We start from the raw sequence: 23452 nt of genomic DNA on the forward strand, positions 1-23452 counted from the left end.
GAGCATTGCTCTGTATCTAACCCGCGCTGTACCTGCCCTGGGAGTGTTTGATGGGACAGTGTAGAGGGAGCATTACTCTGTATCTAACCCGCGCTGTACCTGCCCTGGGAGTGTTTGATGTGTAGGAAATTGCAGGTGTGAGGTTGTGTCCTACAATCTGTCACTCAGGCTCTGTCCATCCTGATCATAATCCCCTGGTGCCATGTTTTGTAGGTGTGAGTGCAGTTCCGGGTATGTTGGAGATAACTGCAGTGTTGGCGTTGACAACTGTCAGGATCACAAGTGTCAGGGGAACGGAGTCTGCATGGATGGAATCAACGGCTATACCTGTTTGTGCTCGGAAGGATACAGGTGAGTGACGCCAATCATTTCACCAGCTCAGAATCGTGCAATTTAACGACAGCGCGAGTCTTGCAACACACCTCACCAGAACATGTGGGTGGAATAGAGAGACTTGCATTTCTACAGCGCCTATCATAACCCCAGGACGTCCCAAAGCACTTCACAGCCAATGAAGTACTTTTTGAAGTGTAGTCACTATTGTAATGTAGGAAACGCAGCAGCCACTTTGTGCACAGCAAGCTCCCACAAACAGCAATGTGATAATGAGCGGATCATCTGTTTTAGTGATGTTGATTGAGGGATAAATATTGGCCCCTGGACACCGGGGAGAACTCCCCTGCTCTTCTTCGAAATAGTGCCACCTGAGGGAGCAGACGGGGCCTCGGTTTAACGTCTCATCCGAAAGACAGCACCTCTGATGGTGCAGCACTCCCTCAGCATTGCACTGGGAGTGTCAGCCTGGATTTTTGTGCTCAAGTCTCTGGAGTGGGACTTGAACCCGCGACCTTTTGAATCAGAGGCGAGAGTGTGACCCACTGAGTCACTGGCTGACATGCAAGACCCAGGGATCCTGCTGCTGGTTAAGGTCCGCTGTCCCTGATGGGGCTGTGGTTATATAATGGTTATGTTACTGGACTAATAATCCAGAGAACGTGAGTTCAAATCCCCACCGCAACAGTTTGACAATTCAAATTCCGTTTTTTTAAAAATCTGGAAATAAAAAGCGGGGATCAGTAAAAGTGAGCATGAAGCAGTCGGATTGTCATAAAAATACATCTGGTTCACTGCTGTCCCTTTAGGGAATGAAATCTGCCGTCCTTACCCGGTCTGGCTTGGATGTGACTCCAGTCCCCACACCAATGTGGTTGACTCTTAACTGCCCTCTGAAGTGGCCTAGCGAACTCCTCAGTTGTATCAAACTACTAGAAGGCCCACCACCACCTCCTCGAGGGGACAGCTAGGGGATGAATAACAATAATGAATAACAATAATTTCAGAAAAGTACAACAGAATAAGGCTTGGTTCACCATCAACAACAACTTGTATTTATATAGCGCCTTTAACGTAGTAAAACGTCCCAAGGTGCTTCACAGGAGCGATTATCAAACAAAATGACACCAAGCCACATAAAGAAATACAGCTGTATTAGGACAGGTGACCAAAAGCTTGGTCAAAGAGGCAGGTTTTAAGGAGCGTCGTAAAGGAGGAGAGAGAGGCGGAGAGGTTTAGGGAGGGAATTCCAGAGCTTAGGGCCCAGGCAGCTGAAGGCACGGCCGCCAATGGTGGAGCGATTAAAATCGGGGGATGCGCAAGAGGCCAGAATTGGAGGAGCGCAGAGATCACTGAAAGTTGTGGGGCTGAAGGAGGTTACAGAGATAGGGAGGGGCGAGGGCCATGGAGGGATTTGAAATCAAGGATGAGAATTTTTAAATCGAGGCGTTGCTGGACCGGGAGCCAATATAGGTCAGCGAGCACAGGGGGTGATGGGTGAACGGGAATCGGTGCAAGTTAGGATACGGGGCAGCAGAGTTTCGGATGAGCTCGAGTTTACAGAGATAGGGAGGGGCGAGGCCATGGAGGGATTTGAGCACAAGGATGAGAATTTTAGTAATGCACAATGTTTATAAAATTAATCAACGCTCAATGTTAGGGCTGACACATGGCAAATGACCACTTGGGTGTGGTGTGAGAGGGTCTGTGGGACGATATCCCAGCAAACAAGGGACATTATAGCTTTCGAGCATTCACGGGGGGGCGGTTTGTGACAATGTTGTGTGTTTTAATCAGCTCCTCTCTGTGCAGTGCCCTCTATTTCTGTCTGTGTCTCTCTGTCTCCCCCCAGTGGCCACTTCTGTGAGCTCCCCTCTCCCGCCTCGCCGAGCCCCGTCCAGTGCCAGCTGCAGGATTGCCTCAACGGCGGGCAGTGCGTGAGCGTTGGCGCCCGCGCCATGTGCCAGTGTCTCCCCGGCTTCGGCGGGGCGCGGTGCGACAAGCTGGTCAGCGTCAACTTCGTGGATCGAGACTCTTACCTGCAGTTCACCGAGCTGAAGAACTGGCCTCGGGCAAATATCTCACTGCAGGTAAGTGTGAGGAGCCTCACGTCAGAGTCCCCACTCAATACAGTTCCTCCCGGACAACAACAACAACAACTTGCATTTATACAGCGCCTTTAACTCAGTAAAACATCCCACGGCGTTTCACAGGAGCGTTATCAAACAAAATTTGACACCGAACCACATAAAGAGAGATATTAGGACAGGTGAAGTCGGTGACGTCATAAAACTCACTACGCACTTGGTTTGAGTATAAAGCAAGGCTTTAATCAACTTGTTTCAGAACATGGAGGTCTAGTTGTACTTCACTAGTTCCTTGTCTTACAAAATGTCCCTGGCAAGCTGGAGCCCACGCCCGAGTATTTATACTCCTTGGACGGCGCCACCAGCTGGCCGTCCAGCGTTATTTCATGAGTAGTTTCTTGATGATGATGAGATTTATAACAGTCGGTCCTAAGGAGCGTCGTAAAGGAGGAGAGAGAGACGGAGAGGTTTAGGGAGGGAATTCCAAAGCTTAGGGTCCAGGCAGCTAAAGGCACGGCCGCCAATGGTGGAGCGATTAAAATCAGGGGATGCTCAAGTGGCCAGAATTGGAGGAGCACAGAGATCTCGAAGGGTTGTGGGGCTGGAGGAGGTTACAGAGATAGGGAGTTGTTGTAAAAGTTAAGGCACAAGATATTGGAGCCGTGGGGACAGAGGGGCAGGTTACAGAGCTAGGGAGGGGGCGAGGCCATGGAGGGATTTGAACACAAGGATGAGAATTTTAAAACCGAGGTTGCAGATTCATTGTACTTTAATGGTACAATTTTAAAGGGGTGCGGAGACCTGGGGGTTCACATACACAAATCTTTGAAGGTGGCAGGACATGTTGGTAAGTTTGTTAAAAAAAAGCATTGGGCATTCTGGGCTTTATAACCAGAGGCATCGAGTACAAAGGCACTAGTTAGACCTAAGGCACTAGTTAGACCTCAGCTGGAGTATTGTGCGTGACCAAAGGTTGTGGCAACAGAAAGTGAGGCGTGTGGCAGGACGTTCACACCCTACGCAAGATTGTTAATAAAATGCAGGTGAATTCTGTTCTCTCAGGTCTCCACTGCAGAGGATAACGGGATCCTGCTCTACAACGGAGACAACGACCACATCGCAGTAGAACTTTACCAGGGTCACGTACGGGTCAGCTACGACCCGGGCACTTACCCCAGCTCCGCTATCTACAGGTAATGAAAAGTGGGGCCGGAGAGTTTGGGGCGGTCTCTTCCGAAGGCCATAATTCTGTCTGCTTCTCTCCCTCCTTTCTTTTCCACGAATTTCTCTCCCATCCCCTTCCTCCTCCTCCGCCTCCTCCTCCTCGCTGACCTCCCATTCCACATCTTGATATCTCGCCCGAGCGGCCCTTGTGCGTGGGTGACCCCAGGCAGTGAGTGCTGGCAGGCCGTGGGAGGCATCACGGTTTCTCACTGGGTGGTGCATTTGCCAACTGAGCTTTTGGGGGGGGGGGAAGCTCATACGTTTACCCATTCCTCACATCACGTACTATCTCCAGCAAAGATGGCAGCCGGCAAGTTGCTGCAAGGGTTCTAAATCCAGGCTGAGGGAGTGCAGCACTGTCAGAGGAGCCGACTTTCAGATGCGTCGTTAAACCGAGGCCCGTTTGCTCTCTCAGGTAGACGTAAAAGATACCATGGCACGATCCCCCTCCCTCCCCTCTCTCCCTTTCTCTCTCTCTCCCTCCCCCTTTCTCTCTCTCTCTCCCTCTTCCCCTTTTCTCTCTCTCCCTCCCCCTTTTTCTCTCTTCCTTCTCTCCCTCTCTCTCTCTCCCTCCTTCCCCCTTTCTCTCTCTCTCCCTCCTTGCCCCTTTCTCTCTCCCTCCTTCCCCTTTCTCTCTCCCTCCTTCCCCCTTTCTCTCTCTCTCTCCTCCTTCCCCTTTCTCTCTCTCTCCCTCCCCCTTTTTCTCTCTCCTTCTCTCCTCTCTCTCTCTCCCTCCTTCCCCCTTTCTCTCTCTCTCTCCCTCCTTCCCCCTTTCTCTCTCCCTCCTTCCCCTTTCTCTCTCCTCCTTCCCCCTTTCTCTCTCTCTCTCTCCCTCCTTCCCCCTTTCTCTCTCTCTCCCTCCTTCCCCTTTCTCTCTCTCTCTCTCCCTCCTTCCCCCTTTCTCTCTCTCCCTCCTTCCCCCTTTCTCTCTCTCTCTCCCTCCTTGCCCCTTTCTCTCTCTCCCTCCTTCCCCCTTTCTCTCTCTCTCTCCCTCCTTGCCCCTTTCTCTCTCTCCCTCCTTCCCCTTTCTCTCTCTCTCTCCCTCCTTCCCCCTTTCTCTCTCTCTCTCTCCCTCCTTCCCCTTTCTCTCTCTCTCCCTCCTTCCCCCTTTCTCTCTCTCTCTCCTCCTTCCCCCTTTCTCTCTCTCACTCCCTCCTTCCCCCTTTCTCTCTCTCTCTCCCTCCTTGCCCCTTTCTCTCTCTCCCTCCTTCCCCCTTTCTCTCTCTCTCCCTCCTTCCCCCTTTCTCTCTCTCTCTCCTCTTCCCCCTCTCTCTCTCTCTCCTCCTTGCCCCTTTCTCTCTCTCTCTCTCCCTCCTTCCCCCTTTCTCTCTCTCCTCCTTCCCCTTTCTCTCTCTCTCTCCCTCCTTGCCCCTTTCTCTCTCTCTCTCTCCCTCCTTCCCCCTTTCTCTCTCTCTCTCTCTCTTCTCCCTCCTTTCCCCTTTCTCTCTCTCCCTCCTTCCCCCTTTCTCTCTCTCTCTCTCCTTGCCCCTTTCTCTCTCTCTCTCCCTCCTTGCCCCTTTCTCTCTCTCTCTCCCTCCTTGCCCCTTTCTCTCTCTCTCTCCCTCCTTCCCCCTTTCTCTCTCTCCCTCCTTGCCCCTTTCTCTCTCTCAATTCAATTCAATTTCAATTCAAATGCTTTATTGGCATGAAAGTTTACAGAGAACCATGTTGCCAAAGCTTACATAACAAAAAGTACAGGTTTCCAACATTCTGTAGGTGTCAAACGTTTTTGACCCTCGTTGGGTACAGACAGTATTAATTTAAACAGTCGTTGACCCTCGTTGGGTGCATTCAGTATTAATTTAAAACAGTCGTTGGGTACATTCGGTATTGATTTAAACATTTTTAACGTATATATGCTATGGGTGTGCTCGTTAGTCACTCAATGTTCCTCAGGTTGTGACATGTTGTTACATATTGGGCACCAAGATATGGTCTGTCTCCCTCCCCCAGGACTATTCTTAATTTTGACAGGTCATCCAATTCTTTGAAATCTGGGGTTGTAAGGCTGAGCTTGTCAAAATATATGTTTCTTGTCTCGTTGAATTTTTCGCATTTTAGGAGGAAGTGCACCTCTGTCTCAACCTCGCCGGCCAGACAGTGATCACATATTCTATTTTCTTTAGGTTGCCAGGATTTCTTGTATCTTCCTTTTTCAATTGCCAGTTGGTGGTCGCTTAGTCTGTATCTGGTGAGGGTCTGTCTCTGTTTTGTGTCTCTGATGGTCGAGAGATAGTCTGCCAGTTTATATTCTCTTTTTAGGGCCCGGTAGCATTCTAATCTGCTTTGGCTTTTGGTTATTGTGTTCCAATGTTCCAGGTAGGTTTCTTTGCATTGTTTAATGATTTGGTTCACTCGGATTGGTGTTTGGGGAGCAGTGTTGGTCTGGGACTGGTCAGGGTCCGGCTGGGTAGGAGAACTTAGTTTCAGTAACAACTGACTCAGGGGACTCGTTTCTGGGTTCAGCTCTTGGGTCTGGAGGGCTTTGAAATGAAGGGTGTCTGGGGAACTAGATTTGAGGTGATTTAGAAAGTTTAGTGCTCGTTTTTGGATGTTTATTATCAGTGGGTATCTGCCTAGTTCAGCTCTACATGCATTTGTTGGTGTTTTCCTTTGGGTGCAAAGAATGCTTCGGCAAAATTCTGCATGTAGGGCTTCTATTGTGTGTTTTTCCCATTTAGTGTAGCTATGGTGATTGAGTGGGCCCCATACTTCACTACCATACAGCGCAATGGGCAGGATTATACTATCAAATATTTTGAGCCAGATTTTGATTGGAATTTGGATGTTGTAGAATTTTCTTTTTATTGCATATAGGGCTCTTCGGGCTTTTTCTTTTAGTGCATTCACTGCTATGTTGAAGCTCCCTGATGCTGTAATGGTTAGACCAAGGTAAGTGTAGCTCATAGTGTGTCCTATGATGGTATCACTGAGAGTAAACTGGTATTTGTTTTCCTGACATCTGGGCCTTTTTTGAAAAATCATGATGTTGGTTTTCTTTAGATTTACTGTCAGGGCCCAATTTTGGCAGTATTTGTTGAGTAGGTCTAAATGTTGCTGTAATCCCTGTTCTGTGGGAGACAGCAGAACCAGGTCGTCCGCATAGAACAGGGACCTCACTTCCCCATCCAGGAGACAGAGACCCGGTGACTCGCTTTGCTCCAGCTTGTCTGCTAACTCATTTATGTATATGTTGAACAGGGTCGGACTCAAATTGCAACCCTGCCGGACGCCTCTTCTCTGGGTGAAGAAACCGGTGCGTTTGTCTCCAATTTTGACACCACATTTATTTTTCAGATACATCGATTTAATAAGGTCATAGACTTTACCCCCTATTCCACACTGAATAAGTTTGTAATAGAGCCCTTCGTGCCAAATAGAGTCAAAGGCTTTCTTGAAGTCAATGAAACAAGCAAATATTTTCCCATTTTTTGTTTGGTGTATATGTTTTTCAATGAGAGTGTGAAGGGTATAGATATGGTCGGTGGTGCGGTGTTTTGGAAGAAAGCCTATTTGATTTTTTCTAAGGATATTATGTTTATTAAGAAAATCCAGTAATCTGCTATTTAGAATACTGCAGAATAACTTCCCTAGACAACTGTTGACACAGATGCCACGGTAGTTGTTTGGGTCTGATTTGTTTCCACCTTTATATATGGGAGAGATGAGTCCTTGGCACCAGATATCTGGAAAACAGCCCGAACATAATATGATGTTGAATAACTTGAGTACCGCACCCTGCATCTCCATAGTGCTGAACTTGAGCATTTCATTTTTGATGTTGTCTGGACCACAGGCTTTCTTTAGGTGGAGAGATTTTGTTTTTGTGGCCAGTTCTTTCCAAGTGATTGGGGAGTCCAGAGGGTTTTGGTTGTCTTTAATTGTTACTTCTAATGTGTGGAGTTTTTCTGTGACATGATGTTGACTTGAGTTTGATTCGTTTACTGGGATGTCTTTGTAGAGGTTTTCAAAATGTGTTCTCCAGATGTCACCATCTTGGATTGGTAATGCTTGTAATTGAGTTGTACTCAGGTTATTCCACATATCCCAGAATTGATTTTGATTAATGGAGTTTTCAATTTCTTCAAGTCTTTTGTGGGTATAGTTTTGTGTTTTGTTCCTAATGGTGTGTTTATATCTTTTGAGGGTCTCATTGTATCTACTACGCAGGTCTGGGTTGTTTGGTTGGCGATGCTTTTGGTTTGATATTTTTCTCAGGTCTTTTCTGGCATTTTTGCATTCGTGATCAAACCATTTCTCATTTTTTTGTCTTTTGTAACGTTTCCTCTTCTGTTTCACAAGGTCGGCTTTTACAGCTGCCTCATGGAAGATCCTATTTATATCGTCTATGGCCATGTTTACACCATCTCTGGTGATCTCATATAGATTTTCTTTAAATTTTGATATTTTACTTGTGAGATCAGGTGAATTTAGTGCTGTGATGAATTTATCTCCACTGTCTGGGGCCCATCTGTATGTCTGGTTTAGTTTATGGAGATTACTGGGTTCCTTTTTTGTGTCTGTAGTTTGGGCAGAAAGTTTAAGGTACACATTTATTTGGTTATGGTCTGAGAGGGGGGATTGCTGCCTGACAGTGAATGCGTTGATATCGCAGGGGTCCATGTCAGTGATTGTATAATCCACCACACTAGACCCAAGAGTTGAGGAATAGGTGAGTCTCCCTAAGGAGTCCCCTCTGAACCTACCGTTAACTATGTATAGGCCTAAGGCTCGGCAGAGTTGCACTACCTCCCTGCCGCTTTTATTTATTTCACAGTCAAGGTTGTTCCGATTTGTGATGGCTGGTGTGACATATAAAGGGGTCTGGCCAAACACATGGTTGTTGCCCTGTGGGTCTATGAAGTCAGGTTCACATCCGGTCCTTGTGTTTAGGTCCCCACATAGTAGCACCTTTCCTTGGACCTGGAAATGGCTGATTTCCATGTGGAGAGTTTCAAATAACTCCTCTTCAAAATATGGCGATTCTATTGGGGGTATGTAGATCGCACATAAGTAGACATCTTTTTTTGCTATTCCTATGTTTTTATCTAATTTTAGCCATACATGTGATTTCCCCTGTTTTACCGGTGAGATGTGTTTGTCCAGTTCTCCTTTATACCACACCAAGATTCCCCCGGAGGTTCTGCCCTTGCGTATCTTAGTGTTCTTTACTGAGGGCACAATGATTTCATGGTACATTGGAGGACAGTGGGTGGGCACGTCCTTTTGACACCATGTTTCTGTTAACACAATTATATCAATGTCTTTTATAGATTTTAGGAATTCAGGGTCTGTACCCTTCAGCCCAAAGGTTGAGGAGCGGAGACCCTGGATATTCCAGCAGCTTATGTGGAAAGAACGCATCTATATAGTTCAAAAAAACAAAGCAAAATGGACCTATTTTGTGGGACGGGTGTGAAAACACTAGTTTCTATAGATGTACAATGCTAAATGACGATTTAGTATAGATTCCATATGGCATGCACATACTGATACTTAATAATAGTAATAAAATAACAATAATAATAATTTAGTACATTCTTATCCTCTCCCTCCTTCCCCCTTTCTCTCTCTCTCCTTCCCCTTTTCTCTCTCTCTCCCTCCACCTTTTTCTCTCTCCTTCTCTCCCTCTTTCTCTCTCTCTCCCTCCTTCCCCCTTTCTCTCTCATCTCCCTCCTTCCCCCTTTCTCTCTCTCTCTCTCTCCCTCCTTGCCCCTTTCTCTCTCTCTCTCCCTCCTTCCCCCTTTCTCTCTCTCTCCCTCCTTCCCCCTTTCTCTCTCTCCTTCCCCCTTTCTCTCTCTCTCCCTCCTTCCCCCTTTCTCTCTCTCTCTCCCTCCTTGCCCCTTTCTCTCTCTCTCTCCCTCCTTCCCCCTTTCTCTCTCCCTCCTTGCCCCTTTCTCTCTCTCTCTCTCCCTCCTTGCCCCTTTCTCTCTCTCTCCCTCCTTCCCCCTTTCTCTCTCCCTCCTTGCCCCTTTCTCTCTCTCTCTCCCTCCTTGCCCCTTTCTCTCTCTCTCCCTCCTTCCCCCTTTCTCTCTCTCTCCTTCCCCCTTTCTCTCTCTCTCCTTCCCCCTTTCTCTCTCTCTCCTTCCCCCTCTCTCTCTCTTCCTCCTTTCTCTCTCTCTCTCCCTCCTTCCCCCTTTCTCTCTCCCTCCTTCCCCCTTTCTCTCTCTCTCTCCCTCCTTCCCCCTTTCTCTCTCTCTCTCTCCCTCCTTCCCCCTTTCTCTCTCTCTCTCCCTCCTTCCCCCTTTCTCTCTCTCTCTCCCTCCTTCCCCCTTTCTCTCTCTCTCTCTCCCTCCTTCCCCCTTTCTCTCTCTCCTTCCCCCTTTCTCTCTCTCTCCCTCCTTTCTCTCTCTCTCTCTCCCTCCTTCCCCCTTTCTCTCTCTCTCTCCCTCCTTCCCCCTTTCTCTCTCTCTCTCTCCCTCCTTCCCCCTTTCTCTCTCTCCTTCCCCCTTTCTCTCTCTCTCCCTCCTTCCCCCTTTCTCTCTCTCTCTCCCTCCTTGCCCCTTTCTCTCTCTCTCTCCCTCCTTCCCCCTTTCTCTCTCCCTCCTTGCCCCTTTCTCTCTCTCTCTCTCCCTCCTTGCCCCTTTCTCTCTCTCTCCCTCCTTCCCCCTTTCTCTCTCCCTCCTTGCCCCTTTCTCTCTCTCTCTCCCTCCTTGCCCCTTTCTCTCTCTCTCCCTCCTTCCCCCTTTCTCTCTCTCTCCTTCCCCCTTTCTCTCTCTCTCCTTCCCCCTTTCTCTCTCTCTCTCCTTCCCCCTCTCTCTCTCTTCCTCCTTTCTCTCTCTCTCTCCCTCCTTCCCCCTTTCTCTCTCTCTCTCTCCCTCCTTCCCCCTTTCTCTCTCTCTCTCTCCCTCCTTCCCCCTTTCTCTCTCTCTCTCTCCCTCCTTCCCCCTTTCTCTCTCTCTCTCCCTCCTTCCCCCTTTCTCTCTCTCTCTCTCCCTCCTTCCCCCTTTCTCTCTCTCTCTCCCTCCTTCCCCCTTTCTCTCTCTCTCTCCCTCCTTCCCCCTTTCTCTCTCTCCCTCCTTGCCCCTTTCTCTCTCTCTCCTTCCCCCTTTCTCTCTCTCTCTCTCCCTCCTTCCCCCTTTCTCTCTCTCTCCCTCCTTCCCCCTTTCTCTCTCTCTCTCTCCCTCCTTCCCCCTTTCTCTCTCTCTCTCTCTCCCTCCTTCCCCCTTTCTCTCTCTCCCTCCTTCCCCCTTTTTCTCTCTCTCCCTCCCTCCCCTCTATGATCAGTGCCTCTGTGCGGCCATGACATTCTCCTCGCTGGTTTGGGGAGGGGGGGGAAGGAGGAAGATTGCAGAGCTACACCCACATCATCTGTCGTACTGCCCAGACTTCAGGAACGTTTCCCTCTTGTCAAACGAGGAAGGAATAGCCTTTTGTTCCCTCCTCCCGCTTTTTGTCCATAACCGTGAGCTCCTCATCCTCCAGTACCCGTCCAACTCCCTTTTAAAATTATTGATGGAATCGGCTTCCACCAGCTTTTCAGGTGGAGCGTTCCAGATCTTTTGCCAATGATTGTAAACCTATGGCCTCCGACAGCTCATTGGGTGAGATTAACTTGGACTAGATTTAGCCCCCTCCATCCCCAGTGATGAGTTAACTGACCTCAGCTGGAGTGGGGGTGGGGAGGTGGCGCTAGAGATGCGCTTAGAGTCCCTGGACTAGAGAGGTTCAGCTACTCGCACATAGGTGGCAGCAGAGTTCCCGCTAAGGAGCGTGCACGTGCGTGCAATGGTCCGAGAGGTCCCGCGCAGGCCGCACACCGGCTCTTACACTGTAAATACCGCGCATGCACAAAAATGGGCCGCGCATTGGGGGAGGCGGGCCGCCCAGGGGGCAGTGCAGCTTACAGGGGACATTGGGTGGCAGGGCAAGTTGAGAAGGCGATTAAGTGTATGGGACGCGTGGCTTTGTGAATAGGGGCATTGACTCCACAAACAAGGAAGTTATGCTAAACCTTTACGACTCTCTGGTTAGGCCCCAGCTGGAGTATTGTGACCATTCTGGGCACCGCACTTTAAGAAGGATGTCAAGCCCTTGGAGAGAGTACAGAGGAGGTTCACCAGGATGATACCAGGGATGAGGGACTTCAGTTATGTTAACTTCAGTTAACCGACTCATTTGCCAGAGGAAACAGTTTCTCCCTACTTGCTCTATCAAAACCTCTCATCATTTTGAACACCTTTATTAAATCTCCCCTTAACATTCTCTGCTCTAAGGAGAACAACCCCAGCTTCTCCAGTCTCTCCACATAACCTGGTATCAGCCTGGTAAACCTCCTCTATACCCTCTTCAAGGCCTTGCCATCCTCCCGAGGTTGTATCCCAACAAGGAGTTAGAATCATAGGGATTGAAATTCGGCTCCTTTGCGCCTGCCATTAGCGCCTCCAGGTGGCGCTAACAGGGGTCAAAGGGCTTATCGTCTGGGGGGGAGGGGTTGGGGGTGCGGAAAAAGCACCTTCTGAGAAATTTGGCGAGGCGTTGCTGAGGCACTACCCAATAGCGGCACACCCCCGTCGGTAGCGCTCAGGGCTGCTGCGCCGCTGGCGTGTGCCGCGACCCCTTACCACCCCGTGGCAGAAAGCTGGCTGCACCCCGCGAGGCTGCCATGGGCATCGTCATCGCCAGCCTCGCAAGTCGCGAACCGGGCTGACCTCCGCTCGCGGGGCGGCATTTAAAGAGGAGGTGCGGCCGCGACCCGCGCTGCCATTTTCTTTTTTTTTGCTGTCGGTCCTCCGGCGTGGTCCTGGCCGCCATTGCGCAGCCCGGCACAGGTCAGTTAACTCATCACTGGAGAGAGAGGGGTCTAAATCTAATCCAAGTTAATCTCACCCAGCGAGCTCACGGAGCCTCCGCCGAGCGCTGCCGATCGCGCCCCGACATCGCCTCGGTTACCATCCGACCAGGAAGTGGAGCGCCCGACATTGCGCTCCACTTCATATAAGATCCTGAGGGGTCTTGGCAGGGCGGACGAGGAGAGGATGTTTCCTCTTGTGGGAGAATCTAGAACTAAGGGTCACTGTTTAAAAATAAGGGGTCGCCCATTTAAGACAGAGATGAGGAGAAATTTTTTGTCACAGAGGGTCGTGAGTCTTTGGAACTCTCTTCCTCAGAGGGCGGTGGAAGCAGAGTCTTTGAATATTTTTAAGGCAGAGGTAGATAGATTCTTGGTAAGCGAGGGGGTGAAAAGTTATCGGGAGTAGGCAGGAATGTGGAGTAATCGGATCAGCCATGATCTTATTGAATGGCGGAGCAGGCTCGAGGGGCCGACTCCTGCTCCTAATTCGTATGTTCCTGTGCGGGGCGGTAAGCCGAACTTAGCGGCCGGGGCGGTACTTCCCCCAAGAGCACAGAAGGAGGCCATTCGGCCCATCGTGCCTGTGCTGCCTCTTTGAAAGATCAGTCGTGCTTAGACCCACATCCCCCGCTTTTTGTCCGTAACCCTGTGAGCTCCTCATCCTCCAGAACTCGTCCAACTCCCCTTCAAAATTATTGATGGGATCAGCTTCCACCACCTTTTCAGGTCCAGCGTTCCCGATCTTTTGCCAGTGATTTTAAACTAATGGCCTCTGGTTATTGACCCACGCCCCCCAGTTAGCATGCAGAAGGGGGAGAAAGGCTGCCCAGTAAAGCTGTTTCTGTGCGTCCCGCAGCCTGGAGACGATCAATGACGGACAGTTCCACACGGTGGAGATCGTGACCTTGGACCAGATGGTGAATCTCTCCATCGACGGTGGGACCCCCAAGAGCATGGAGAGCTCCGTCAAGCAATCCACGCTCAACCGTGAGACGCCACTTTACATCGGAGGTAGGACGAGAAAAGCCGAGCCAAGCTGGCTCACGCCCGGTTCCCCCAACGCACCTTGAGTTCCTGTGGTCAGGAAACCCGCCCCCACTCCCTCCCACTAAAAATCTAGCTGTGGCACTAGGTCCAAGGACAGCCGTGGCTCAGTGGGCAGCACCCTCGCCTCTGAAGCAGAAGGTTGTGGGTTCATAGTCCCCACTCCAGAGACTTGAGCACAGAAATCTAGGCTGACACTCCCAGTGCAGTGCTGTGGGAGTGCTGCACTGTTGGATGAGATGTTAAACCGAGGCCCCATCTGCTCTCTCAGGTGGACGTAAATGATTCCATGGCGCTATTTCGAAGAAGAGCAGCTGTGTTCTTCCTGGTATTCTGGTTAATATTTATCTCTCAATCAACATCACTGAAAAACAGATGATCGGGTCATTATCACATTGCTGTTTGTGGGAGCTTGCTGTGTGCAAATTGGCTGCTGCATTTCCTAAATCACAACAGTGACTACACTTCAAAAAAGTGCTTAATTGGCTGTAAAGCGCTTTGGGACGTCCTGAGGTCGTGAAAGCTGCTATATAAATGCAAGTCTGTCTTTATTTCATTCAATTCATTCATGGAATGTGGGCGCACTGGCCTAGTTGCCCCGAGATGGTGGGCCTTCTTTCGATTGGTGCGGCGTGGCGAGACGTCGCGATGATGGACGTGTCGGGCGACCAATGGCGGGAGTATGTGGGGGCGGGGCGGAATACGGTGGGGGGGGGGGAGAGGTCATGTGATGAAAGCTCCAGGAGTACGTGCAGTCAGAGTTGGCAACCCCTCTCTTAAATCTGAGAGAGATAGATTTTTGCTCGACGAGTATAAAAGGATCTGGAACCCAGGCGGGTGGATGGAGTTAAGATACAAGGTCAGCCATGAACTCATTGAATGGCAGAACAAGCTCGAGGGGCTGAATGGCCTCCTCCTGTTCCTATGTTTCTTGGGCCTTATATTAAAAAAATATAGGCAGTAACACCAACGGGACGTTTAAATACCGGCCGAGACAAACTTCACCTTGTGTGGGGCAACACTGCCCATAAGAACATAAAAACTAGGAGCAGGAGTAGGCTGTACAGCCCTTCGAGCCTGCTCCCCCATTCAATAAGATAATATCTGGTCGACCTCAACTCCACTTTCCCGCCCGATCCCCAAAGAGTCCAAAAATCTATCGATCGCTCTTGAATATACTCAACGACTGAGCCTCCACAGCCCTCTGGGGCAGAGAATTCCAAAGATTCACCACCCTCTGAGTGAAGAAATTTCTCCTCATCTCAGTCCTAAATGGCCGACCCCTTATCCCGAGACTGTGACCCCTGGTTCTAGACTTCCCAGCCAGGGGAAACTGCCTCTCGGCATCTACCCTGTCAAGGTGCTCTAAGAATTTTCTACATATCAGTGAGATTGCTCAGCGCAGATCAGTCTCCTGTGAAGCAGTTTACAATGTGTCCGTCCTGAATAACGGTTGTGTTTCCATGCCCTCTGTCCCCATGTCCAGGGATGCCGGTTGACGTGAACTCTGCGGCGTTCCGGCTCTGGCAGATCCAGAATGGGTCCAGCTTTCACGGGTGCATCCAGAACCTGTACATCAACAACGAGCTCCAGGATTTCACCAAGACCCAGATGAAGGCGGGCGTGGTGCCAGGCTGCGAGCCCTGCCGGAAGATCGTCTGCCTCCACGGCATCTGCCAACCCCGCACCGACTCCGACCCCGTCTGCCACTGCGAGCCGGGCTGGATGGGACCGCACTGCGACCAGCCGATCAGTGACCCGTGTCTGGGACACAAGTAAGTCTACTGCCCTAACCCGCACCAAGTCCCATTCACCCCCCTGTGCTCGCTGACCTACATTGGCTGCCGGTCCGGCAACGCCTCGATTTAAAAATTCTCATCCTTGTTTTCAAATCCCTCCATGGCCTTGCCCCTCCCTATCTCTGTAATCTCTTCCAGCCCCTACAACCCTCCGAGATCTCTGCGCTCCTCCAATTCTGGCCTCTTGCGCATCCCTGATTTTAATCGCTCCACCATTGGTGGCCGTGCCTTCAGCTGCCTGGGCCCTAAGCTCTGGAATTCCCTCCCTAAACCTCTCCACCTCTCTCTCCTCCTTTAAGACGCTCCTTAAAACCCACCTCTTGGACCCAGCTTTTAGTCACCTGCCCTAATTTCTGTTTACGTGGCTCGGTGTCAAATTTTGTTTGATGATGCTCCTGTGAAGCACCTTGGGACGTTTTACTACATTAAAGGCGCTGTGTAAATGCAAGTTGTTGTTGTTGTAAGTCGTGAGTTACAACCAATGCTCCCTCTAAGCTGTGTGGCCGCACAGCTCCCTGCCAGTCCCGCACAGCCTGGGACCGGCTTTTTCAATGTTAAATGTCACGCATGCCCGAAACTGCGAATGGGCCGCGCAGCCAAAAACAAAATTGGGGGAACATTGGTTACAACCTGTGCTGGCCGTGGCTCAGGGTGGTAGCGCTCTCGCCTATGATTCAGCAGGTTGTGGGTTCGAGTCCTACTCCAGAGTCTTAGAATCATTGACTCCTGCAGCATAGGAGGCCATTCGGCCCATTGTGTCTGTACAGGCTCTTTGAAAGATCTATCCCATTGGTCCCTCTTTCTCCAGAGCCCTGCAGATTTTTTCCTTTTCAAGTATTTATCCAATTCCCTTTGAAAGTTACTATCGAATCTAGTTCCACCACCCTTTCAGGCAGCGCATTCCAGAAATGCATTGAGCACAAAAATCCAGGCTGACGCTCCCAGTGCAGTGCTGAGGGAGTGCTGCACTGTCGAAGGTGCCGTCTTTAAGCTGAGACGTTGAACCGAGGCCCCGTCTGCCCTCTCGGGTGGATGTTAAAGATCCCATGGCACTATTTCAAAGAAGAGCAGGGGTGTTCTCTTGGTGTCCTGGCCAATATCGATCCCTCAACCAACATCACTTAAAAAACGGATGATCTGGTCATTATCACATTGCTGTTTGTGGGAGCTTGCTGTGCGCAAATTGGCTGCCACATTTCCTACATTACAACAGTGACTACACTTCAGTAAGTGCTCCATTGGCTGTAAAGTGTTTGGGACGTCCTCAGGCCCTGAAAGGCTTTATTTTTTATATAAACCATCAAATATGAGAAACCGTAATTACAGGTGTCTGATAGTGACTGTGAGTGGTTGAAATTACTGCCTCAGCCACCAGGTGTCAGTGTTCGTCTCTGAACATCCAGAGACAAAGCTTGCATCGTGGAGGAGGTGGATGCACAATGAGCCCTCGCAGCTCCTGTTTGCCCCCTCCTCCTCCTCCTCCTCTGCCCTCCACCCTCGCCACCACCATTTGCTCAGCTGGTAATGGCATCACCCTGTGTGATACAGAGGCATACAGACCAGAAGGAACCAGGTTGCGTTGCTAGTCTGTGCAGCGTTAGTTGGATTAAGTGGAACTGCTACAACTAATCTCAGTGACACCGGGTCAGTGAGAGGAGAAATCTACCCAGGGGCCCGGCTCCTGATTGCCGGCAGGTGCACCTGCGTGCTCACCTTGGAGTGGGAACAGGGTCAGGTTCAGCGGTGATTCACCTCATGGTCGATCAGCCTGCCGAACTGTCCCCATTCACACATGAAAAAATGCCACTGGGGGTCAGGTATTTGGCAGCACTTGTGGAGCCCGTCCCCCCAAATAGGAGTCTGGAGAGGAAGGGAAGAAATAAACACACGTGTACTTCTCAAGTTGAGGTATATCGATACAGAGATTGGAGCTGATTTACCTCCCAGGGCAGAGACAGAGTAAAGCTCCCTCTACACTGCCCCATCAAACACTCCCAGGACAGGTACAGCCCAGGATAGATACAGAGTAAAGCTCCCTCTACACTGCCCCATCAAACACTCCCAAGGCAGGTACAGCACGGGTTAGATACAGAGTAAATCTCCCTCTACATTGTCCCATCAAACACTCCCAGGGCAGGTACAGCACAGGTTAGATAGAGTAAAGCTCCCTCTACACTGTCCCATCAAACACTCCCAGGGCAGGTACAGCACGGGTTAGATACAGAGTAAAGCTCCCTCTACACTATCCCATCAAACACTCCCAGGGCAGGGACAGCACGGGTTAGAGATGGAGTAAAGCTCCCTCTACACTGTCCTGCAGATAACCGTGTGTGTCGTTCTGTGCCCCAGGTGCATGCATGGGAGCTGTGTGGCGCTGGACGTGGTGACATACCGCTGTGAGTGCGATGAGGGGCACAGAGGGGCACTCTGCAACCAGCAGGAGGAGCTGTTCAACCCCTGCAAGAGGCTGCAGTGCCAGCACGGCCGGTGTCAGATCTCCGAGCTCGGAGAAGCCAAGTGCGAGTGCGAGAACGGTTACGCCGGCGATCTCTGCGACCAAGGTAAGGGCTCAGCGCGGGGCTCGTGACGAGCTGGAGGGAGGGGAGAAGGTCACAGGTTTAAAGGGTCGAGTCTCCTGCTTCTTTACCACTAGTTATATCAGTGCAATCGGGCAGAATCGTCCGAGTCTGCGCTAAATGATCGGGGAATTTTGAAGAAGAGCGGGGCATTTATCCCCAATGTCCGGGCCAATATTTATCCCGAAACCAACGCTTTAAAAACAAGCTCTGATTGGTGATTTCATTGTGGGAGCTTGCTGTGCACAATTGGCTGTCTTGTTTCCTACATTCCAACAGTGACTACACTTCCAAAGTACTTCATTGGCTGTAAAGCGCTTTGGGACGTTCTGAGGTTGTGAAAGGCGCTACAGAAATGCAAGTCTTTCTTTAGAAACAGCCTGACGGGCTGGTGTCTGCAGTTTGGGACTGATTTAAAATGCTGGGTGTTCTCAATTGCAAGCGTGGAGCAGGCAGAGTTAACCAGGTTAGAAAGTTACATAACCTGGGAAAAAAATAATAAATTAAAGCTGGAACACGATTTTTAATAAATAGTGCAAAGTTAAAAAAATAGTAAATATAACAAGAACAGACAGGTAAAGGAGAATACATATTTTAAAATTTTTATTCACATAGAATTACACAGAGTCTACAGCACAGAAACAGGCCATTGGGCCCCACTGGTCTATGCTGGTGTTTATGCTCCACACGAGCCTCCTCCCACCCCTCTTCATCTCACCCCATCAACATATTCTTCTGTTCCTTTCTCCATCATGTGTTTATCCAGCTTCCCCTTAAATGTATTTCTACTATTCGCCTCAACCACTCCCTGTGGGAGCGAGTTCCACATTCTCACCACTCTCTGGGTAAAGAAGTTTCTCCTGAATTCCCGATTGGATTTGTTAGTGACTATCTTATATTAAATAGTTAAAACTATTCAAAATCTAATATTACAGTAACACCTTTATTATTGTAATATTAGTATTTGTTTCTGTCTCACAGTTTGTAAGAACCTTTCAAAAGTGGACTAGTTGGAAAGCACGTTGGGAGGTCTCGAGGTCGTGAAAGGAGCTATAGAAATGCAAGTCTTTCATTTTCAGCAAGAATTGAAATTACCTGGATCGAGCTATTTTATTCATTTTTATCTTTTTTTAATAAAAAAGTTAACTTACCCGGATTGTTTGGGTTAACGGTGAGGCCGGGTCACAGCAGCGACTGTACAAAATCCATTCCAGGCTCGTGTCGGAATAGCCTTGGAGCAGAGACTGGGAGTGATGGCCTGCCAGAGTAGTGATCGCAAAGTTAGAGCCGGGTCGTTCGGGAGTGAAATCGGGAAGCACTTCTTCACACAAAGGGTAGTGGAAATCTGGAACTCTCCCCCCAAAAAGGCTGTGGCTGCTGGGGGTCAATTGGAGCTTTCAAGACAGTGATCGGTAAATTTTTATTGGGTAAAGGGTATCAAGAGATCAGGAACCAAGGCAGGTAAATGGGGTTGAGATACAGATCAGCCATGATCTGATTCAATGGCGGAACAGGCTCGGGGGGCTGAATGGCCTCCTCCTGTTCCTATGTCAGAAGAGCAAAACCACTCGGATTGGGATACGGTGGTGAGGACAGGAGGAAATATGTCAATAAAAATATAATTTGGCAGACTGGGTGGCATTCTGAGTAAAATATTGACCATTCACGTGTGTGGTTTGGCTTTAAATAGAGATCAGGCTGGTGTGATAAAAATCTGTGCTGTGTGCTGGCTGTAATGACCCTTCAGGAAATGAGTTCAGTGAGTCACAATCATTCACCCGATTGGTCCTTTGTAAGTTTTAGGGCAAATGCTGAATAGTTTATTTAATTTGTGTGAATTTTTCATGTTCATTAAATAGACCCATTAGAAACTCCCAAGGCAGGTACAGCACGGGTTAGATACAGAGTAAAGTTCCCTCTGCACTGTCCCATCAAACACTCCCAGGGCAGGTACAGCATGGGTTAGATACAGAGTAAAGCTCCCCCTACACTGTCCCATCAAACACTCCCAGGGCAGGTACAGCACGGGTTAGATAGAGTAAAGCTCCCTCTACACTGTCCCATCAAACACTCCCAGGGCAGGTACAGCACGGGTTATATACAGAGTAAAGCTCCCTCTACACTGTCCCATCAAAAACTCCCAGGGCAGGTACAGCACGGGTTAGATACAGAGTAAAGCTCCCTTTACACTGTCCCATCAAACACTCCCAGGGCAGGTACAGCACGGGTTAGATACAGAGTAAAGCTCCCTCTACACTGTCCCATCAAACACTCCCAGGGCAGGTACAGCACGGGTTAGATACAGAGTAAAGCTCCCTCTACACTGTCCCATCAAACACTCCCAGGGCAGGTACAGCATGGGTTAGATACAGAGTAAAGCTCCCTCTACACTGTCCCATCAAACACTCCCAGGGCAGGTACAGCACGGGTTAGATACAGAGTAAAGCTCCCTCTACACTGTCCCATCAAACACTCCCAGGGCAGGTACAGCACGGGTTAGATACAGAGTAAAGCTCCCTCTACACTGTCCCATCAAACACTCCCCGGGCAGGTACAGCACGGGTTAGATACAGAGTAAAGCTCCCTCTACACTGTCCCATCAAACACTCCCAGGGCAGGTTTTTTTCATTTTCTTTTTCCCCTCCACACCATCCTGACTTGGAAATATATTGGCCGTTCCTTCATCGTCGCTGGGTCAAAATCCTGGAACTCCCTCCCTAACAGCACTGTGGGAGTACCTTCACCACACAGACTGCAGCGGTTCAAGGCGGCGGCTCACCACCACCTTCTCAAGGGCAAGAAGGGATGGCCAATAAATGCCGGCCTTGCCAGCGACATCCACATCCCGAGAATTAATTTTTAAGTAGTTATTGACTAGTTATAAAAATATTGGAGATGTATGAAAGAATCACCAATGGGATCCAATGAAGTGTCTGTTGGCTTTCCAATTGGCCGTACATCACGAAGATGGACGTGTCGAGCGATCAATGGCGGGAGAGTGCACTGGGTGGGGGTTGAAGGCGGGAAGTCATGCAATCAAAACCTCCGCGGCAATACGACCATCCCCGAGCCGGAGAGAAGCAGCGGATATCGGAGAGGACAACTACCAGTCAGTATTCACGTACCCCCAGTACATGAAGGAGACGGCGCAGGAGGCATAGATCGAGGCACGGCTCTCGAGGTGAGCAAAACCCAATGGCTCGGTGGCTGAATGCACCATCTGGTATGGGACTGAATCAGCACGGAGAAAGAAGATGGATTGGGTGGGGGTGGGGACAATAGCAAAACAAGCCAGGCTTAATGCTCCATGACCCAGTGACCCCTGCCCCGTCCCTCCTCCCCCCCCCCCCCCCCCGACGCTCCTGGAATACGGATGCCATTTGAGGTCAGACCGAGCTGTGGTGCCTTCCATTGTAGAATAGCCCACCGACACTCTGTAGACTCACACGTCAACGATGGCCTCTCGGTCAAATTGTGGGCCTCGGGAGAGGAGAAACTTCGAGGGAGAATCATTTTCAAAAGAAGCAGCCACTGTGATTTTTAATACCACAGCCTGGAGTGACCTCCGTGCACACAACCCGGAAGTTAAACCCGAAAAGATGCCGCAAGCTGTGCCCATTTTTCCGATGTGAAATAAAGCCCCAAATATTCTCCTGACCTCATTGGAATAGGCCGGGCGTAAATCGACGACAACAACAACTTCTATTATATTAATAACCTTGTAGTAAAGGGGCCTTTAGGGAAGAGTGACCATAATACGATAGAAATTTATATTGAGTTTGAGTGATTTAGTTAAATTCGAAACTAGGGTCTTAAATCTAAACAAAGCAAACTACGTAGATATGAGGGGCGAGTTGGCTACGGTAGATTGGGAAACTACATTAAGAGGTATGACGGTAGACAAGCAATGGCTTGCATTTAAAGAATTAATACATAATTTACAACAAATATACATTCCTTTAAGGCACAAAAACCCCACAGGAAAATTGGTCCAACCGTGGCTAACAAGAGAAGTTAAAGATAGTATTAGATCAAAGGAAGAGGCTTATAATGCTGCCAAAAAGAGTAGTAAGCTTGAGGATTGGGAGGATTTTAGAATTCAGCAAAGGAGGACCAAGAAATTAATAAAGAAAGGGAAAATAGAATATGAGAGTAAACTAGCGAGAGACATAAAAACAGACTGTAAAAGCTTCTATAGGTATGTAAAAAGGAAAAGATTAGCCAAAGTAAACGTGGGTCCCTTGCAGGCTGAGACAGGAGAAATTATAATGGGGAATAAGGATATGGCAGAGAAATTAAACAAATACTTTGTGTCTGTCTTCACAGAAGACACAAAAAACTTCCTGGAAATAGTGGAGAACCAAGGCTCTAGCGAGAATGAATAACCGAAAGAAACTAGTATTAGTAAAAAAATAGTACTGGGGAAATTAATGGGACTGAAAGCCGATAAATCCCCTGGGCCTGATGGCCTACATCCTAGGGTTTTGAAAGAGGTGGCTATAGAAATAATGGATGCATTGGTTGTCATTTTCCAAAATTCCATAAATTCTAGAACGGTTCCTGCAGATTGGAAGGTGGCAAATGTAACCCCACTATTTAAGAAAGGAGGGAGAGAGAAAACGGGGAACTACAGACCAGTTAGCCTGACATCAGTAGTAGGGAAAATGCTAGAATCTATTATTAAGGACGTGGTAACAGGGCGCTTAGAAAATAATAATAGGATTGGGCAGAGTCAACACAGATTTATGAAAGGGAAATCGTGTTTGACAAATCTGTTAGAGTTTTCTGAGGTTGTAACTAGCACACAAGAGGTTATTAAACAAAATTAGGGCTCATGGGATTGGGGGTAATATACTAGCATGGATTGAGGATTGGTTAACGGACAGAAAACAGAGAGTAGGAATAAATGGGTCATTTTCGGGTTGGCAGGCTGTAACTAGTGGGGTACCGCAAGGATCAGTGCTTGGGCCTCGGCTATTCACAATCTACATCAATGATTTGGATGAGGGGACCAAATGTAATATATCCAAGTTTGCTGATGATACAAAGCTGGGTGGGAATGTAAGTTGTGAGGAGGATGCAAGGAGGCTTCGAGGGGATATAGACAGGCTAAGTGAGTGGGTAAGAACATGGCAAATTGAATATAATGTGGAGAAATGTGAAGTTATCCACTTTGATAGGAAAAATAGAAAAGCAGAGTATTTTTTAAATGGTGAGAGATTGGGAAATGTTGGTGTTCAGAGGGACCTGGGTGTCCTTGTACACGAATCACTGAAAGTTAACATGCAGGTACAGCAAGTAATTGGAAAAGCAAGTGGTATGTTGGCCTTTATTACAAGAGGATTTGAGTATAAGAGTAAAGATGTCGTATTGCAATTATATAGGGCCCTGGTGAGACCACACCTGGAGTATTGTGTACAGTTTTGGTCTCCTTACCTAAGGAACGATATACTTGCCATAGAGGGAGTGCAACAAAGGTTCACCAGACTGATTCCTGGGATTGTCCTATGAGGAGAGATTGAGTAGACTAGGCCGATATTCTCTAGAGTTTAGAAGAATGAGAGGTGATCTAATTGAAACATACAAAATTCTTAC

At 49.0% G+C, this 23452-nt stretch overlaps 1 protein-coding gene across 2 annotated transcripts in view; it reads left to right on the forward strand.

Annotated features, from left to right (window-relative positions):
• slit1a (slit homolog 1a (Drosophila)) overlaps window positions 1-23452 on the forward strand; it is a 328910-nt gene that overhangs the window by 300869 nt on the left and 4589 nt on the right. Inside the window, exons 31-37 of one of the 2 annotated variants that reach the window (XM_085994233.1) lie at window positions 214-351; window positions 2186-2423; window positions 3483-3613; window positions 13295-13449; window positions 14969-15257; window positions 17631-17842; window positions 18839-19008. In XM_085994233.1, the coding sequence (XP_085850359.1) occupies window positions 214-351; window positions 2186-2423; window positions 3483-3613; window positions 13295-13449; window positions 14969-15257; window positions 17631-17842; window positions 18839-18867 (1192 nt within the window). In that variant the 3' untranslated portion in view covers window positions 18868-19008. Of the gene's footprint in view, window positions 1-213; window positions 352-2185; window positions 2424-3482; window positions 3614-13294; window positions 13450-14968; window positions 15258-17630; window positions 17843-18838; window positions 19009-23452 lie in introns of those variants that run through there. The other variant, XM_085994232.1, reaches the window with a different exon arrangement.

This window comes from Somniosus microcephalus, chromosome 8 (assembly GCF_052327205.1).
Source record: "Somniosus microcephalus isolate GS21.2 chromosome 8, FLI_Smic_1.0, whole genome shotgun sequence".
NCBI classification, from domain to species: domain Eukaryota; kingdom Metazoa; phylum Chordata; class Chondrichthyes; order Squaliformes; family Somniosidae; genus Somniosus; species Somniosus microcephalus.